The following is a 19,814-nucleotide window of genomic DNA, read 5'->3' on the forward strand; positions in this document are numbered from 1 at the left end:
AACCCTTTCCAAAACTGAATTCTCTTTCTACCCTAATTCTGCTCTTTAATAACGTACTCTTATACAGTTACCCAAATGAGAAATTCAGAAATTATCTGAACTTCTGCTTTACTCTGAACAGACCCAACCCAAGTCTGTCCCAACAAGCAAAAGACAGAAAAGTTTTGCCAGATTTGCCCCAGAGCTATTGCAGACACTTGAGAAGAATATAAGGACAGAGTATATCTTTGCCTCAAGTGCAGCATCTGGGGTTTGAGGCAGTTACCCAAGAGTAGGCTTGGACAGAATGAGGTGGCCAATCCAAAAGGGTAGGTGAGTCATGGTATAAAAAAGGATAAGTACATGAAGATCAAGGAAAGCCAAGAGAGAAGCTTCAAAGTCCAGTCCAGAGATAAAACACAAAGAACCAAGATAGTTTCATAGTCCTCTTGGTTGCTGTAAAGAATACACACTGAATGATTCCACTCAAATGAAATTCAAAAACAGGAAGAACAAATTTATGGTGAAAGATGTCAGAACAGTTTCCTTTGGGAAAGGGTACTGATTGGGAGGGGCAAAGGGGGAGTTTCTGGAGTGCTGGTAATATTCTATATCATGATTTGGATGGTAGCTAAATATATTTGTGAAAATTAAGCTGGCTTATACTTAAAAGCATGCGGACTTTACTGTATGTGTATTACAGTCAATTTCAAAGTTTAAAAAAAAAATAAAACTCTGGTGGGATGTACAAATTCCCGTTTCAACCAGTGACCATGTTGGGCCAATTTTACTTCCTCACTATTCCACTATGAAATATTCTGCTACCTTATCTCACTCCTGAACTACTGCATTTGTTTCCTATAACCAGATCCATTATCTCCTGATTTCCCGGTTATCCTGATATAATCATTAACAGTCTTGGCTTTCACACAGAAAAATATCGTGGTTTGGACAAACTGTTATTGGTTCATCCTACTGTAAACCACCCTGCCTCTAATGTAGCCGGCCTGTGCTCTTCCCGACCGAGCCCCTGCCCACCCTACATCTTCAACAATGCCGACAGAGTAATCTTTGTAAAACTGATCTTATTTCTGGGCTTTGAACCCTCCAATAGTTCTCCTTTATTTACAACATCCAGTCCAAATCCCTGAAATGATCCAATCCTGCTATTATACCCAGCTTCAACGCTTAACATCCACCACCATGTACCATCCCCTTACACACACAAACACCCCATACACTAGCCCAGTGTTTTGCAACCTTTTTTCATTATCACATCCCTCCAAAGAGTATTTTTCATAATTGCCACCCCGTCTCCAATTAAATATTAAGGAATAAGACTTTGTCAGGTAGGGATGAGTTCTGTGTAGATATTACTACACAAACCATAGTAATATCTAAGGTTTTTTTTCACTCCCCCCAAAAGACCCAGTTTTTGTCCCTTTGGGGATGACATCATCCCCATTGGGAATGCATACTCTAGCCTTACAGACTGGCTTCTTGTTGTACAAATGTACCTGGCTTGTCACCATTAGTGCCTTTGCTCCTGCTGCTCTCTGCCTGGAATGACCTCGCTTCTGGATATCATCCAGACAGCTATTCACGATATCTAACCTTTAATTTAAGGCTCCTCCAAGAAGCCTGTCCTTTCCCCACTTGCAGTTGTAAAGTGCCCTATCCATACCTTTGTCACTAGTAACCTTAACATTTTACTGTTTTCACGTCTGTCTCCTAAGTCACTGAGAAATAGGGACCATGTCCAATTTCTCTCTACGACCTTGGCTTTTAGTATTGTGCCTAACATATCATCTGTTAACTGAATGAATAAATTAATGTTATCATCTGCGTGAGGTAACCATACATCTCAATTTGCTGGAGACAGTCCTTTAATCTGTTTTCCTGGTATAAATATTAATCCACCTCTTTTAATTCTCAAAAATGATCTGGATGATAACTTATATTGCTAACCTATCTAGGCAGTGGGAAATAATTAAATTCTGAGCAAGAATAGAAGATGATCTGATCCGAGTATTAGAAAGATCACTCTAGCAATAATATGACAATAAATAAAAAGACTCAAGCAAAAATTCAGGGGTGAAACGATAGAAGTGTGAACTAGGGTAGCACAGCTGGATAGGAAGAGGTAGAGAGAGATTCAAGATGTAAAATCAAACAAGGTTTAGTGACCAGTTAGACACAGAGAGGAAGACAGCAGGGGGAATCAAGAGTAAAAACACTAATTTCTGGATTGAGCAACTGGGGCAGTCACCAGCAGAATATTAAAGAGGAGGAATGATGATGGGTTCAATTTGAGACTAGTGATTGAAGAACCTGGAGGACAATTTAGTGGTTAGATATATGAATCTGAAGCACATGGAAGGGGGTAACATGTGCTATACAGACCTAGGTGTCAGCCTATAAAAATTAACTGAAGTCACGGTGCAGAATGAGACCACCCAGGATGTACAAAATCAGCAATTCTAATGAACAGAAGTATTATCTTTTTAACATGAGGACTTTACAAAATTAATTCTAAATTTTGTTCTGTTTAACATATTTGTTGATCATTTAACATGCACAAAACATGGTACTAAGCACTTAGAGACAGAAATATAAGAGAAATAAGGTGTTCATTCCAAGGTAAAAAAGAAAGATTACAAAGAAAGAATGGCATTGAATATGGACTGACTTGAGAAAAAGCCAAATTCAAGGTCTCAGTTTTGACTGTGGCATCTTTAATTTTGGCATGACGACTCAAAATAAGTACCTTAACAGCTTTTGTTGCTTTAGAGCACTTAGCTTCCCACAGAGTATTTAAATCTAAAATTTTCCGTTATAAAAAAGAAAAGATCTTTGTAAGGTGGGAAAGGAAATCAGAGAACTAGCTCAGGAAAGACAATGTGCTGTGGAAGGTGAATCTACACAGTAGGAGAAATGGCCAGAAAAGTAAAAACTGTGTTAGAACACAGTTCTAAATGGCATACTTTACAAAAGTTTCCATTCTCAGTGTCTGGCTCACTAGGATTATGCTTGAGTTGACATGTAAGGACAACAGATGGGTCAAAATAAAAGAACCATTAATTTTGTCCCAGAAACAAACAGAAGAGTTCTTTGTTCATTAATTATATGATGCAAACATCTGATTACAAGATTATAAGACACTGATTCTTATCTATTTGTATATTTTTTCATAATGCTTTGTATCCAGTACGTATTCAAGGAAAAATAAGCTGAATGAATGCTTTATCCCCTTCTATTACACACTTTATTGGCTTAGCTTCCAGGACAGCACCACTCTATCCTAGTTTCTCTTCCCCTGCACTGTTTGCTCCCATGCCTTCTCCTTTGCTGGTTTCTGCTCTTCTCCCCTGACCTTGTAGTGATCAAGTGCCCCAGGGCACTGTCTTTGGTCCTCTTCTATTCCCATGTACACTCACTACTTCGGTAATTTCATCTAGTCTCATGACTTTCAACATTATCTGTAAGCTAATAACTATAAAATTTCTATTTCCAACCCAGCGTTCTCTTTAGAAATAATTATAAATTGTATACGCAACTCCTTACTTGACATTTCTAACAGACATTTCAAATGTGACATGTTCAAAACTGAATTTCTGATCCACTCCCTTCCCCGAAACTACTCCTCCTGCAGCTTTCCCAGTCTCTCTGATGGCAGATCAAACTCTCTTCAATGGTAACTCCAACACTCCAGTTATTCAGGCCAAAACCCTTGAAATCATGTTCGATTCTTTTCTTTTCCTCAAAGCACAATCTAATCCATTAGCAAATCCTGTTGGCTAAATCCTGTTGCCATAATTGACTACTACTCACCACCAGCATTACTATCACTTTAGTCTGAGTTATGATCTCTTCCCTGCTTTAATGTGATAACCTCTAACTGATGTTCCTGTTTCTTTCTACCCTTGCTCCCACACAGTTTATTCTCAACCCAGCAAGCAGCCAGGGGATGCTTTAAAAACTAGGATAACATCGTTCCTCTGCTTCAAAACATTTTGGTGGAAAACAAAACCCTCTTTCACTCAAAGTAAAAGTCAAAGAATTTACAATTTAGGAAGTCCTGCATGATAAGCTCCATCCTACACCACCACTATCACCTGACTTCATCTCTTACCACTCTTCTCCAGTCACTCAGAGCTCCTTGCTATTCCTTGAATGCACCAGACACATTCTCATCTTAGAACTTTTGCAATGACTATTCTACTTGGAAAGCTATTTCCCCATATATCCCCATGGCTAACTCTATCACATGAATCAAGACTTTAATCAAAATTCATCTCAACCAGGACACCGACTACCTTAAATTGCACCCACTCCTTGTCCCTTACTTCCAATTCCTTTATCCTGCTCTTTCTTTAACTAGCAATTATCAGCTAACATATTATGTAACATACTTGTTTATTATATTTATCTGCCTACTCCCCTCCCCCTTCTGTTAGAATGTAAACACCAATAGGGCATGCCTGTTTTGTTCACTGATACATCCTAGCGCACAAAATAGTGCCTTGAACTGGTAAGCTTTCAACAAATAATTGTTGAGTGAATATATTTATAATAGACCCTTAAGAGCCACTAAAAAGAATAAGGATCTTCTGAAAGCAGGCATGACCCTGTGAGAATTTCATCAAATTATTTATCACAAATAGCTCAACACTAGGATTCAATTTATCACTTCTTTATTGATACTTCTGTACCCCGAACAAATTCTACACTCATTCAAAAGCACTGCCAATGATGGGACCTCCCTGGCGGTCCAGGAGTTAGGACTCCACGCTTTCACTGCCAAGGGCCCGGGTTCAATCCCTGGTGGGGGAACTAAGATCCCACAAGTTGCGTGGCGTGGCAATCAATCAATCAATCAATAAAAGTTTAAAAAGCACTGCCAGTGATTCAAGCAGTTAACAAGTTATGCTGCTAGATGTCAGAGCTCCAGTCTGTGTACTGTGGGCAGTTGTTTAGCATTTCCTTAAACAACGCTGCTGTTCCAGTAAAACAAGATAAAGTACTTACACAGCACACATTGGCCAACATAACTTTGTGAAGAGTTTAGAAAATTTCCTAAGGCTCAAAAATAAGCAATTTCAAAGTAGGTAATTCTGTTATTAAAGAAAATTAGGATCTTCCCATTAAAATGTGATTTTATCATAAGTAATATTTAAAAGTAAAACCTACATTATACATTGTAAGCCTTGTATGATACTTTCTAATGATATAAAAACTATGGTAGATTCACCTGTTCAAAGTGAATGCTTTCAATTAACTCACAATGACCTCAAGAATTATCAGAGGGAAATTAAGACACATGGGATTACAAATGCAGGTCTCAAAAAGAGGACCGTGGAAAGTGGTAGAATTTGCTTTGTTTATATGCAAAGATCAGGATTTCCAATAAGAAAGTTTGACCCAGTAGCTACAATTACAGCTTGACTAATATCATGTCACAAAAGGTCAGCCCAAATTACTGAGACTTACTATGCAAAACATTATAAATCTGAAAAACACAAAAGTGACTTAGGAAGAACTAACCAAAGCACTTCATTTTATTTATTGCAATTACACACAAGACAATCCAACAATCCATTCACATTGTTGTTAGTTTTTGCTTTTTGGTTTAGGAAACATACCACTTATTATGGAAACTTCTCCAAATCAAGGAAAACCTTCCCCCCCCCCCCAATTTAAGCCTCTATAGGGATTGCCAAGGTTAACAGGTTTTAGTTATTTGCCCGAACACCAGCCTTCAGCTCAAGTGAAAATCATTTAACTCAATACAGCAGGTTTTGGATCCAAGCACAAAATACTGTAACATTTCCCAGTGACACAGTCTGAAAAACGACCTCCCCAGAACTTATCTTCAGATACGCATAATTCTCCACCAGAATTCATCATCTGACTGGATGCAAACTTTTAAACTGATCTTGAAAACTTTATCTTTCTTTAGGCAACTGAACAGTATTTCAAAGAACTTTAAGAGAAGTTATTTCTTAATAACACGGCTGTTATAGTTCACTTACAATTTTTCATAGTCTACCTACCTACGGGACAATCTCAGTCCGAGACCCACATTTTACCCTGAGAAAATACGATTTAGTAATGGTGCTTTTTTATCGAAAACACTAGGAAGTCACCGGCAAGGACGGGTGTGCGGGGAAGGCGGCACAGCGAGCAGGAAAGACGGTCGTCACCCGCCCGCGACAAGGGCCTGGGTCAGGGCCGGGGACTCAGAGAACAGATACCTTGGCAGCAGGTGCGAGGCTCTGGCAAGGGGACAGTCGCCGCAAGTTTCGGACCGACAGAGGGATGCTGTCCGTTGGACAGCGGGAGGCGCGCCGGGACGGCTGGCCTTACCTCGGGCGTCCGCTCGGGCGGCTTCTTCTTCAGCGCCTGCCTAGCTCCGGGGTCCACGGGTGAGTTCATGGTCGCGGCCCTGGCCCCCGTGCTCCCCAGCCTGCCCTTAGCCCACGCGACAGCCCATTCACCCTAGGTAGGGGGGCTACACCCTTTTCCCCCTCCCCTGAAGAAGGGAGCTCCGGACTGCGGGGGGACCGCGCTTTGGCAAACAAGCCTTCGGACCGCCCGCCCAGGGCCTCAGCCCACGCGCGACTGGCCAGAGGGAAGCCCGCGCGGGGGCGGAGGAAAGGCGAGTGCGCGTGCGCAGCACGCGCAAGCGCGCAAACGGGCGCCTAAGGGCGTGACTCTGCAATGACGTAAAAACTGGGGCGGTGCAGTGAAGCCTCCTCCAACCCTTCTTCGTGAGATTTGAAGAAACGTCGCGAGACCTCACCCAAGCCCGTCACGGGATCCGCCTAGGAGTTGGGGTTTCCGCCACTCCAGCTTCCGGTGGAGGGGCTGAAAACGCGCTGTGACCGACTGAATGAGAATAGCGTGTTGGGGATCGAACCCGTGCGGCAGGTGTTCTGGGTGGAGAGTTCTGTTTGTGCCAAAATACGGAAGCTCAGGGCATGGCCAAGCCCGGGGCGGAGCTCCAGCTCTGCATCTCCGACACCGCTCCCTTGGAGAACGTGCGGAAGTCGAAGCGGCGATTCGGCAAACAAGGAAGTTCATGCCTTCTCTTCCCTGTCTTCTAATAAAACGAATCTCTTGTGGAAGGGGCCCGCCGAGAAGTACCTGCCTTGTCCAAGACGGACGCCCTGACATCAGGGCAGAGGAACCGAAGATTCGTGGCCTTGAGCAGGGGTGGGCAGCCACCGTGCCTGCAGCCAGCTCAAGAGTTGCTGCTGGTTCGCGAAGTCAGTCTAGACTACGTTCACGTAACCAATGCCCAGGACAGCCTTCCCTCCGCTCAACCCCTTCTCAGGCAGCGGGCCTTAGGGTTGCCTGGCTCAGGAGTGACCGCTCTCTCACTACACTTTACATACTAGTCTGTTTCCCAACAGGCCGAATAAGGCAAATTAACGTTTATTTACTAGTCCCTTGGTAAGAAAAACATCTCGACTACTCTCTGCAGCAGCCACACACCTGCAGAGGCTGTTTCTGCCTTAAGGTCACTGACAGAATTCCAGAATCCATCGTTCTAAACAGTCCTATGTCAGCGTACAGATAAGCCGTTCTGGTTACACAGTTCCTTACTTTGGAGCCTCATAAGCATGTCCTTTCCACTGAATACATCTTAGTATTTCTTACAGCAGTTGGCATGGTTCACTAAATAACTCGAAGCGATTTAAGATTATGACGTTATTCACATTAATTTTTAATGACATGGTCATAAGAAAATTATAGAGTAACAAAAGGGAGAGTTCAGGCTGCAACATTCACCGTTTCAGGGACCTAGTAATGATGGCTGATGTTAATAAGGGTTTTGCTTTCCGTTGGTCATTCACCTTGCCCAAACTTGAAGTTTACAACATAATATTAGCACATTTCGTTTTTAAGAATAGGACAAAAACCTTACCAGGGAAGTTATGACTCAGCCACTCTGGAAAGAAATTTTCAGTTGATCACAATTGTGACACTCACTTTCGTCATTTTTTTGTGTATAAACATATCCTCTCAAAAGTCTGCGTAAGATCACAAAGGTTATCCCTTCCATTTTTGAAGCATGTTTCCAAAGCCACATCAATATTTTGAAAAGAGGGAAAAGGCATTAAAGCATGATGACCACGAGCTTGGACTTTAGGGACAAACATCTGTATTTGTGTCTTTAATAGGCCATTTCTAGTTAAATGACTTAGTTATTTGATATTTCTGAACTTAAGTTTCCTTAACCGTAAAATGGGAATAGTAAAAGACCTATTGCTTTGGAATTTTCTTAAGATTACATGAGATAATTTATGTGAAGCATTTAGGATGTTGCCTGCACAATCCAGGCACTCTTTATTATTTCTATTACTTTACCTCTAGGAAGTGATTTCTCTAAAGCATACATTCAAATTTGAAGAATTGGATAGGTTTTTTTTCCTTTACTGCTTTTTTTTTTTTTCCATTAGAACTATTAAGAAACACATTTCAGTATTCATGAAGATGTGGAGCAACAGGAACTCTCACAAACTGCCAGTTAAGTGTCTATTGGGAAACCAGTTAGAAAAAAAAGAAGTATCTAGTAAAGCTGAAACTTAACATACCTTTTGACAGCAAGCCCACTCCTTGACATATGTCCTAAAAAATACCCAGAAAAGATGAACAGAAATGGTCACTGTTCATATTAGCCAAAAATTGGAAATAACCCAATTGTCCATCAACTATAGAATGGGTAAATTGCTGTATATTCATTCAATGAAATACCACCTACATAGCACATGAATGAATTGCCAACATGTTGACAGAAAAAAAGCAAAACAAAATATGGGGTATAATTACACAAAGTTCAAACAAGCAAAACTAAAGTATATCACTTAGGGATGCATACACAAAAGTAAAACTATTAAAAGAGAGCAAGGAAATGTTCACGAAAATCAGGTTGCAATTTACAAAAATGAGAAGGGAGAGTATTATGATCAGGGTAGGGCACATGGAGGAGGGATGGAGATCCTGAATTACTGAAAATGATTTACTTCTTGACCTAAGTGATGGTTACATTAGTGTACATTTATTAATTTTATATAATACTTGACAAGAAAAAATTAAGTCTATAAAAGTAACTTATAGACCTTATAAGACAGCAACAGTAAAAACTGCATATTAATATCCACAGTAACTATACACACCTAAATTTAAGCATATTTTCAAAATCTATCTTGTCCTTTACTATCCTGTATTGTACTTTGGTATGCTGAAAAAAGTGAGGAGACAGTGAGAGCTCTAATAGCTATTTTCAGAGAAAAGCCAACCTCTACGATAGGATTCACCAACATTAACATATATCTGAAACAAAAAAGTAATGGTTCTGAATGCAAGTAATTTACTAAATTATAGGAAAATAAAAAGATGGTTAAGTCTTTAAAAAAAAAAGCTTAACTACTTACCCTACCTTAATTTTTGTCATTATACTTACTATAACCTGACAGCATAATATCTTTGTCTATCTCCTCCACCAGCAGGAAATATGTAAACTTCATGAGAAAGTCTGTGTTATTTACTGACTTATCCCTGGCACCCAGACCCATGCCCAGCACATAACAGGTGCTCAATCAATATTTGCTAAATGAACAAATTGATCTATCTAAGGACTAAATGATTAAGAGGGGATTTTGCTGTTAAAAAGATAGACACTTGATTGCTTTCCAATGGCAAAGAAAGGTATCTGGCTAGACAACTATTCTATTATGCAAAACTGAATACTCATTAGGCACACACAATCATATGGCCATCTTTGCAGAACAACAGCAAACCATCAAAAGATTGAAGTTAAGAGCACTGGTTTTAATAGCACCTGGAATGGAGTAAGGAATTCAGATTTCGGGTATGCTGGGAAACTGAGTCACTACTAGTTGAAAACTAAGAGCACTTGCTGGCCCAAATCCAGAAGGTTTCTATCACTGAATAAGAATCTTTGAGGGTGGGGTCTAGGAATTAATACTTTCCAAACACTATCTAGGTGTTCCTAATATGCAACCAGGTTTGAAAACTACTTTCAACTAACTCAGGTTTTGGACTAGTCTGACCCATCTTAATTCCAACACAGTGAAGGGTATTGACTTGTGAGTGATGAACCAAATGTATGACACAAAAGTGGCATCAAAAGTTTCTTGAGGAAATAGTATCTTCTTTATATTTACACAACACTTCAACAATGTTATTCCCTTTGAGACAATTTAGGTAACACTGCTTTTTATCAATAATTTTACTTTGAGTGTTGAGGTGAATACAAAGACATGTTTTGGGACTGTCCTTGTTACAATGGTCACTTGGAAAGGAAGGAGTCTCCAGCCTCTTCAACTTAATACTCTCCTTAAATACAGTTATACCTAGGGGAGGTCTAATCAGATAGTGCTAACCTGGGCAGAGAGCTGTCTGCAACCTGATGAAGGGATAGGTCTAGGCTCATACTTTTATGAAAAGGAGAGTCCCTTTTAAAGGAAACGTTATAAGGGGACCAAATCCTGGGGTGTTGGCAAGAAAGAAGCCCCTGACCCGAGCATATGCTTTAAGACCAGAGTTCTCCTGAAAAAATAATGGATGGAAATTTCATCCATTTAAAAATCTCTTTCTAAAAATTTCTTTTAAAAAATTTAAAAGAAAATTCTTTAAAACTCTCTTTTGGATTGCCTGTATTTTCTTTTCTTTAGGGAAGTTTCAAATCTTAAATCTACAGCAAACATGGCCAAGTCTACAGTCTGCTCTATAAAGCAACGACAGGAAGCATTACAGTCTCCAACTTCCCCCTTTTCTATCTGCCTAAGTCCTTCTCACTCAGAGTTACAATTCCCCAGCCCCCAGTGCACCTTCAGCTCATGTTTGGTCCAACTTGCCATCCCGCCCCTACACCTCCTACAATGGCAAAGACAAACAAAGAAATCTCAGGTATCTTTACAACACATCTGTCATCACATCCTAGTTGGAAACATTCTGTTCTGAGACAGGAAAGACTATACGACCTCAGATTAAATTCTCTGTATTTCAGTTTCTCATTAGCAGAATCTATGCTTCTCAGAAATGTTGCAAGATTTCTTTAAATTTTTATCAGAGAACAGCACATATAAACACATGTATTATAAACCTCTAAACTATCTGATAAATGCTTCCCAAATACTTGATACTTCCTTTGTGCTTTAAAACAGTGCACTTAGTCTCTTCAGTCAAATGTAAGAGTAATAAATGTAAAATAATATGAAAACAGGCACTGCAAAAAGCCCCTGGCCTAATCCTACCTCCTGGCGTAACTCTGCCCAAATCAACCCAACCTGAGTAAGGCAGCTTCCCAACAGCCTACTCAGGGTTGAATCACTGCTGCAGAGCAGGTGCTAAGGACTGATGGAAGAGGTGACTTCCCTACAATGCAGATGAAGACGACAGACTTGCTCAGAGGGACATGCAAATCCGTGAACAGAACAGGATTAGAACCCAAACCAACAGGCCAATTTTTTGTTTAATTTTAAAGTCAGGGGCTTCCCTAGTGGTGAAGTGGTTAAGAATCTGCCTGCCAATGCAAGGGACACGGGTTCAAGTCCTGGTCTGGGAAGATCCCACATGCCGCGGAGCAACTAAGCCCGTGTGCCACAACTACTGAGCCTGCAACTCTAGAGCCTACGAGCTACAACTACTGAGCCCACGTGCTACAACTACTGAAGCCTGCACACCTAGAGCCCATGCTCCGCACAAGAGAAGCCACTTCTCATTGCCTTCTCAAGGCAATGAGAAGCCCACGCACCTCAACGAAGAGTAGCCCCTACTTGCTGCAACTACAGATAGCCCATGCGCATCAACAAAGACCCAATGCAGCCAAAAATAAATAAATAAAATAATAAAGTCAGTAGTAATTTTAATTAGATACAGTGTTCTTGACAAGTTTACATGGCTTCTTCTAGTTTTAAATGATTGATATTCAGTTTGTTTTCACAAAAGCATTTAAAGAAAATTTCAATTTGTCATTGTGAAGATTAGGTCAAATGTAAGAATATACCATATTTTTTGGTTACTACATTTTAACTCAAAAGAATGTATCTTAGGACTTCCCTGGTGGCGCAATGGTTAAGAATCCGCCTGTCAATGCAGGGGACACGGGTTTGAGCCCTGGTCCGGGAAGATCCCACATGCTGCGGAGCAACTAAGCCCGTGCGCCGCAACTACTGAGCCTGCACTCTAGAGCCTGCAAGCCACAACTACTGAGCCCACGAGCTGCAACTACTGAAGCCCGCGCGCTCTAGGGCCTGTGTGCCACAACTACTGAGCCCGCGTGCTGCAACTACTGAAGCCCGCTGCTAGAACCCATGCTCCACAACAGGAGAAGCCACCGCAATGAGAAGCCCGTGCACCGCAACGAAGAGTAGCCCCCCTCGCCGCAACCAGAGAAAGCCCGCGTGCAGCAACGAAGACCCAACGCAGCCAAAACTAAAAAAAATAAAGAATAAATGTTAAATTTCCCCCAAAATAAAATAGATAGGAGCTGTACAGCAAAGGCTGGACTGATTACCTAGCAACCATAGCACCCCAAAATTACTGAGCATTTGGAGTGTGCCAAGCATTGAGATAAATTCTTGACATTCATTATTTCACTTGACTCTCACAACAACCTCATGAAGTAGATTCTACTAAATTACCAATACAGAAATTTAGTATTAGAGAAGGACATTATGAACAAGGTCACATGCCTAGAAGTGTCACATTTGGGAAAACAATCCAGGTAGGCCGGCACCAGAATCCATGTTACATATACCTTATTAAATGTGAAAGAAAGACCAACATCATCCATCAAATTGACATGTGTATTTATTGCACAAATATCCCCTAGAACTGGGAGGTTATTATAATACAGGCGTACATTTGAGAAATGTATACAGAACAAGGAACAAGTATTTACATTTTACATCTCCCACCATCTAAATAACTTAAAGCATAACAATCTCATAAGACATCTACCAGAAGTAGGCATTGTGTAAAATCTGTTTTTTTTTTTAAGTGATCATCCCCAGTGTATGCCAACTGCAACAAAATGAAATCTGTGCTAGTATGTTTATTGCACTTAACATTTTCAAACTCAAAATTAAGACATATTAATAAAAGTCAGGAATATTTAAAATCAAACCAATTAGTTTATATACAGGAAAAATTAGTTTTAAATCTATAATGTAAAAGATCCCTTTTTCATCTCCTGTTGCAACAAACAGGTTTTTAAAATGTGTAACATGTATCTGTCTGTACCATAAGAAGTTGAAAAAAATTATCTTGAACAAGCCAAAAATTCCTTTCACATTCATCATAATGATCACACTTTAAAGAAGTAGCAGCTCATTCCTTGGGCTTTGTGTAATGCAAGAATGACTATGACGAAGGAGCAGAAATTACAGAAGGATTGCAAATTATAAAGCTCAGGAATCCTATAAGGATTGATGATTCTATAAGAAACTAGAGGCCTTTTCCTTTCAAGCAAAGCTTAGTTTTAAGAATTACAGTAGCATGAGCCATCCATTTATTGAAGAGTAGATTTCCTAAATGGTAATTTATTAGAGATTTCAAATAGATAGGACTGTGAATAGTTCAATGATTAATTTAAACAATAACACACACAAAAAAGACACTGTCTACCTGCTACATATCCTGAACTACAATTAAAAAAAAAAATGTACAGTGGCCACAGATGATCTTTTCTATATTCTGAATTCTGCTAAAGAGATTGATTCATAAAATTCCAAACAACAGATGAGAGAAGAACTTCATTAATGAATAGACTAAAAAAATTAAGCTAACGAAAATATATCCATAAACACTCTTTGACAGCAAGTCATCCATGGAAGACTCTGGTATTAACTGGGACCAGCTGATAGGACACAGGGGCCAAAGTGATTGCAAGCACACCAGTTTCAGGTTTACATTCCATTAAAATAACCATTTCTTCTTAGTCTAGCTGGAGATTAGAGTAAGACAAAATGTGACCCAATGCTATAAATTCAAGGTCAAAGACTAAATAAACCACAGAAATCTTCCTTAATTATTGAAAACTTTAATAGCAAGAACAGATGCATTATAGACAAAATGTACCTAGAAACAGAATGAGCAAGTGGTTTTCTGTTTTAAGCTAATCAACTAATTATGATGAAAATAGTTCATGAAAGCAGAAACCAGCTTCACTTCTAGCATTAAAAGCATCTTAGACCAGATAAGTAAAGGATAAACTATAATGTAGTATTTCAAGTAAACTGAGGTAGTAGAGCATAATGAAAACTTTATCTACCCATCTTTCTATTTACATTACTTACAAGAGTTTGGTTCCATATTAGCCTTTCTCACAAGCAACACTCTACGATATATACAAAAACAGTAACAACTGAAAAGTTGAAATCTTTGAAAAAAAATTAGCTTTTGGAAGAGAGGAGCTATTAGAGAAAAAAAATAATCTTAAGAGTTAATGAGTTCTTTTAGTGTAAATTGAATATTATGAAGCAGTGAAACAAATATTCAGTTCCTATGGGTTCAAGAAGGGCTGATACCGAAACCAAGGGCCTCGGCTACCTGAGCACTTTTAAAGAAAATAGTATTATTTCTGCCAATGCTTTGGTGCAACTTTTAATCCTAATTTTAATTTATTAAATTAAATGCAAATACGTAAATATTAACATTTATAAGAATTAGCTTATACTTATAAACAAAACAAATGGTATAAAGTAGTATTCTTATTTTGGGAATCTATATTCCTCAGCCTTAAAAAAAGATTGGCTTTACTTGTATTTTAGGGTGTGTAAAACAGAAAAATCACCAGAAAGTAATATTTCAACATTATATACAATTAATCCTAGTTGAAAATATATTTTTTAAAAAGACATGTTTACCAATCTTGTATTTCTACCTCTGCTTTTTTAAAAAATAGATACATATGTACACTTGGGTGGATAACATAACACAGATTTATACGCTTTATTCTGTTTATTCTAATTAACAAGCTGTTTAAAATACTTTGAGAAATACCCAGAAATTAGCTATTTTGAATTGAAAAACAAAAAAACACAAATAAAGTTCCATAGATCTTTGTACCTTAGAAATAAAGAATTAAAACTAATGAAATGACTCTTTCTGAGCCATTTAATCATAAGATATCCATTCCTCCTACTTATGGGTTGTGGCAAGACTGTAGTGATCATAATGAAATTCCTCGATGTTATTCATTTTGTAGAAACGTCGAAGTTACACTTTGGCTTCTTCAAATGCTTTCCCCCCAAATGCTGTTTTTAGTTTCACTTGGTTAAAAATCTGCCACCATCCAGAAGTCCAACCAAAATGAAAAAGCCATCCAATGATGACACAATATGCACTGCAATGCAGAATACCCACCCAGGTGACTGACTCATTCAGATGAAGGTCTGACAGAGAAAAAAAATTGCCATAAATGCATGTTGTGACTGCTTCCTTTGTTTCTACTTAACTTTCCACCAAAGTTAATTTCCAACAGCCTTTCTGTTAAAGTAGTATCTGAGCAACATATGGAGAGTGAGTGCTTGCTACAGCAGCCAGAAGAGGAAGATCACTGGATTCAATCCTGAAATTAAAAAAAAAAAAATCTCAGTTCAGGTTTACTCCTACAAGCAATGACTGCTATCTATAAAGTCACTATACATCTCCACTCAAGGAGCTTGGCCACCCTGGCCAAAAGGAAAAGGGTAAGAGACCTGAAGACAATGAAAATTAGAAATTTTTCAGTAAGTAAAAACCGTAACTAAAGATTTTTAAAAAAGAATGTCTCTGAAACCCAACAATAACAACGTCACGAATGCAGGAAACCATCTCACTGATCTGCTGATGGACCATGCATCAGGGCAAGGGATAATGTCTAAGAAATACTATATAGAGACTTCACTGGTGGCGCAGTGGTTAAGAAGCCACCTGCCAATGCAGGGGACACAGGTTCGAGCCGTGGTCCGGGAAGATCCCACATACTGCAGAGCAACTAAGCCTGTGCGCCACAACTACTGAGCCCACGTGCCACAACTGCTGAAGCCTGCGTGCCTAGAGCCCGTGCTCCACAACAAAGAGAAGCCACCGTACTGAGAAGCCCGCTCACCACAATGAAGAGTACCCCCGCTTGCTGAAACTAGAGAAAGCCCGTGCCCAGCAACGAAGACCCAATGCAGCCAAAAATAAAATAAATAAATTTATTTTTAAAAAAAGAAATATTATATAGTATAATAACAGAATAATAGTGTGCAGCCATATTGTTTTGGATACAAATGTTTCTATAATAAGATTTACTGGGAAGACATAATGGAAGACTCTTAAAAATACAACCTACCACAAATAACTTATAGGAAAAGAAAAATGGCCAATAAATATCAAAATAAGTTATGTAGACACACTCCTGGTTACAGAATAAATCTGAATAAAATCAGATTTCATTTTTCAGCTAGTAGCTTGGCAAAGATTAAAAAGTTTGGTAATAAATAGCAGTAAGAAGAGTGTGCTTCCCACTGTTCGTGAAAATTTATTCTGGTACTTTCTGGATAGCATTTACTATTACTTGTCAAAATATCAACAATTTAATCACATATGCCCTTTAATTCAAAAACTCTACATCAAAGAATTTATCCTATAAACCTCAAAGGTTTATATTTATTCCAGCATTGATTTGTAACAGCAAAAAACTGAAAATAAATTCCACCATATAATGGAATGCAATACAGCCATTAAAAATGATATAGGGCTTCCCTGGTGGCGCAGTGGTTGAGAATCTGCCTGCTAATGCAGGGGACACGGGTTTGAGCCCTGATCTGGGAAGATCCCACATGCCATGGAGCAACTAGGCCCGTGAGCCACAACTACTGAGCCTGTGCGTCTGGAGCCTGTGCTCCGCAACGGGAGAGGCCACGACAGTGAGAGGCCTGCGCACCACGATGAAGAGTGGCCCCCACTCGCCACAACTGGAGAAAGCCCTCGCACAGAAACGAAGACCCAACACAGCCAAAAATAAATAAATAAGTAAATTTATGAAAAAAAATGATATAGATCAGTATGTGTGGTATGTGCTTAAATGAACAAACATTCAAGATACATTAAAAGGCAAGCTGCACAAAGATATATAGAGTACAAACCAATTTATATTTTTAACCCTACACATTTAAAAATTCTGTAAGAAGAAACAATCCATTAACTGTGTTTGATTGAGGACTGGAAGTTGAGGAAAAGACGATACAACTTACTTTTCACTTTATGCCAAAATGCACTGAAACTTTCATTATATGACATTACTTTAAAAATTAGTTTAAATTTTCTAAAAATAAAGGCATTACATGCAGAGAATCATCTATTTCCAATCTGGATAATAAGCAATAACATTAATGAAAGAATTTAATTTGGTTTCAGACATACAGTAGCAACTCGATGTTGGCTCTTGCTCCCTTCATAAAAGCTGAAATTAGACATAAGTTCTAGCTTGTTTTAATTTATTCAACCAGCATTTCAAGAAATAATTTTCACACACACACACACACAAAGTGGACATAGAACATAGGGAAAGTGACCACAGAACATAATGAAAGGGGCTATACTATGCCTCTCGCCAATTTCCTGTTTGTCCTTCAGTTAGCATTTTAGATAACTAGCTTCTTCACAGGAATAACTTCAGAGTATAAAGACATAATATATAGATAATGGGGAAGGAGTAATAATATGTAGATAATATACCATCATCCATAGAGTGCCATTACTTCAATCAGATCATTTGGATGGCCAGGCAGATGCTGGGAATGATGAGTTTACAACATATTTAATAAATAAAAATGAATACTTATTTTTTTCTAATGCAAAAATTTAGACTTTAATTCATTTTTATTCGACTATATTCGCAACCTACTGTAATTGCACAAGGGACAGTGCATTTCAGATCAGTGTAGGACAGGGTTCTGCTTTTATATTGTATACAACAGGGGTCCCCAACCCCCAGACCATGGACTGGTACTAGTCTGTGGCCTGTTAGGAACCAGGCCGCACAGCAGGAGGTGAGCGGCAGGCAAGCGAGCAAAGCTTCATGAGCCGCTCCCCATCACTTGCATTACTGCCTAAGTCATTCCCCACACCCCGTTGGTGGAAAAACTGTCTTCCACGAAACCGGTCCCTGGTGCCAAAAAGGTTGGGGACCGCTGGTATAGAACAACCCAGATGATAACAGTATACAGCTTCTAACAAGACAAAAAACTGAAAAAGAAAAAAGGCAATTCTGAGCAATATTCCTTGCCTAAATAAACACAGTGCAACAAGAGAGCAAAGCTGGAAAAGGAATCAGGAACATACCCTAAAACCACTCCCAGCTCCTTGACATGAACACGCATCTGCCCCCTCAGGTACTCAGACAGCATTTTGCTCTTGAAGTATAATTCCTGTAACCGGTCTTCAAGATGCATTACACACTGCAGTTAGGAGGGAAACAAGAATCAAGTCAGAAAATGCACAACTCTTAAGTAATGCAAATTCCCAAGCATCATGTTTTAACAATTCTATTTAGGTATTCCAACATAAACTAAAACTTGGAGCACATTTTTATTTTTATTTTTTGAATTTTATTTTATTTATTTTTTGTACAGCAGGTTCTTAGTAGTTATCCATATTATACATATTAGTGTATATATGTCAGTCCCAGTCTCCCAATTCAGCCCACCCCCCCACCCACCACCCCGCCCCCCCGCCCCCACCCCCCCGCCACACTGCTGAATCAATTTACACTCCCACCAACACTGCCAGAGGGCTCCCTTTTCTCCACACCCTCTCCAGCATTTGTTTGTAGATTTTCTGATGATGCCCATTCTAACTGGTGTGAGGTGATACCTCATTGTAGTTTTAATTTGCATTTCTCTAATAATTAGTGATGTTGAGCAGCTTTTCATGTGCTTCTTGGCCTTCTTTGGAGAAATGTCTATGTAGGTCTTCTGCCCATTTTTGGATTGGGTTGTTTGTTTCTTTAACATTGAGCTGCATGAGCAGTTTATATATTTTGGAGATTAATCCTTTCTCCGTTGATTTGTCTGCAAATATTTTCTCCCATTCTGAGGGTTGTCTTTTCATCGTTTGTAGTTTCCTTTGCTGTGGAAAACCTTTTAAGCTTAATTAAGTCCCATTTGTTTATTTTTGTTTTCATTTCTTACTCTAGGAGGTGGGTCAAAAAATATCTTGCTGTGGTTTATGTCAAAGAGTGTTCTTCCTATGTTTTCCTCTAAGAGTTTTATAGTGTCCGGTCTTACATTTAGGTCTCAAATCCATTTTGAGTTTATTTTTGTGTATGGTGTTAGGGAGTGTTCTAATTTCACTCTTTTACATGTAGCTATCCAGTTCTCCCAGCACCACTTATTGAAGAGACTGTCTTTTCTCCGTTGTATATCCTTGCCTCCTTTGTCATAGATTAGTTGACCATAGGTGCGTGGGTTTATCTCTGGACTTTCTATCCTATTCCTTGGATCTATATTTCTGTTTTTGTACCAGTACCATATTGTCTTGATTACTGTAGCTTTGTAGTATTGTCTGAAGTCTGGAAGCCTGATTCCTCCAGCTGCGTTTTTTTCCCTCAAGACTGCTTCGGCTATTCAGGGTCTTTTGTGTCTCCATACAAATTTTAAGATTTAGTGTTCTAGTTCTATAAAAAACTGCCATTGCTAATTTGATAGGGATTGCACTGAATCTGTAGATTGCTTTGGGTAGTACAGTCATTTTCACAATATTGATTCTTCCAGTCAAAGAACATGGTATATATCTCCATCTGTTTGTATCATCTTTAATTTCTCTCATCA

The 19,814-nt window shown here is 39.1% G+C and overlaps 2 protein-coding genes across 7 annotated transcripts in view; both read right to left on the reverse strand.

Moving 5' to 3' along the window:
• Positions 1–6,623, reverse strand: part of RAPGEF6 (Rap guanine nucleotide exchange factor 6) — a 231,694-nt gene extending 225,071 nt beyond the window's left edge. For all 5 annotated transcript variants that reach the window (XM_007188521.2, XM_007188525.3, XM_007188519.3 and 2 more), the window contains exon 1: positions 6,346–6,623. In XM_007188521.2, coding sequence (XP_007188583.1) covers positions 6,346–6,414 — 69 coding nt within the window. In that variant the 5' untranslated portion in view covers positions 6,415–6,623. The remainder of the gene's footprint in view (positions 1–6,345) is intronic.
• A 6,181-nt stretch (positions 6,624–12,804) lies between these two features.
• FNIP1 (folliculin interacting protein 1) overlaps positions 12,805–19,814 on the reverse strand; it is a 127,872-nt gene continuing 120,862 nt past the window's right edge. For both annotated transcript variants that reach the window (XM_057541082.1, XM_057541081.1), the window contains 2 exons: positions 18,328–18,443; positions 12,805–15,583 (listed from right to left, as the gene is read on the reverse strand). In XM_057541082.1, the coding sequence (XP_057397065.1) occupies positions 15,505–15,583; positions 18,328–18,443 (195 nt within the window). In that variant the 3' untranslated portion in view covers positions 12,805–15,504. The remainder of the gene's footprint in view (positions 15,584–18,327; positions 18,444–19,814) is intronic.

This window comes from Balaenoptera acutorostrata, chromosome 2, assembly GCF_949987535.1.
Source record: "Balaenoptera acutorostrata chromosome 2, mBalAcu1.1, whole genome shotgun sequence".
NCBI classification, from domain to species: domain Eukaryota; kingdom Metazoa; phylum Chordata; class Mammalia; order Artiodactyla; family Balaenopteridae; genus Balaenoptera; species Balaenoptera acutorostrata.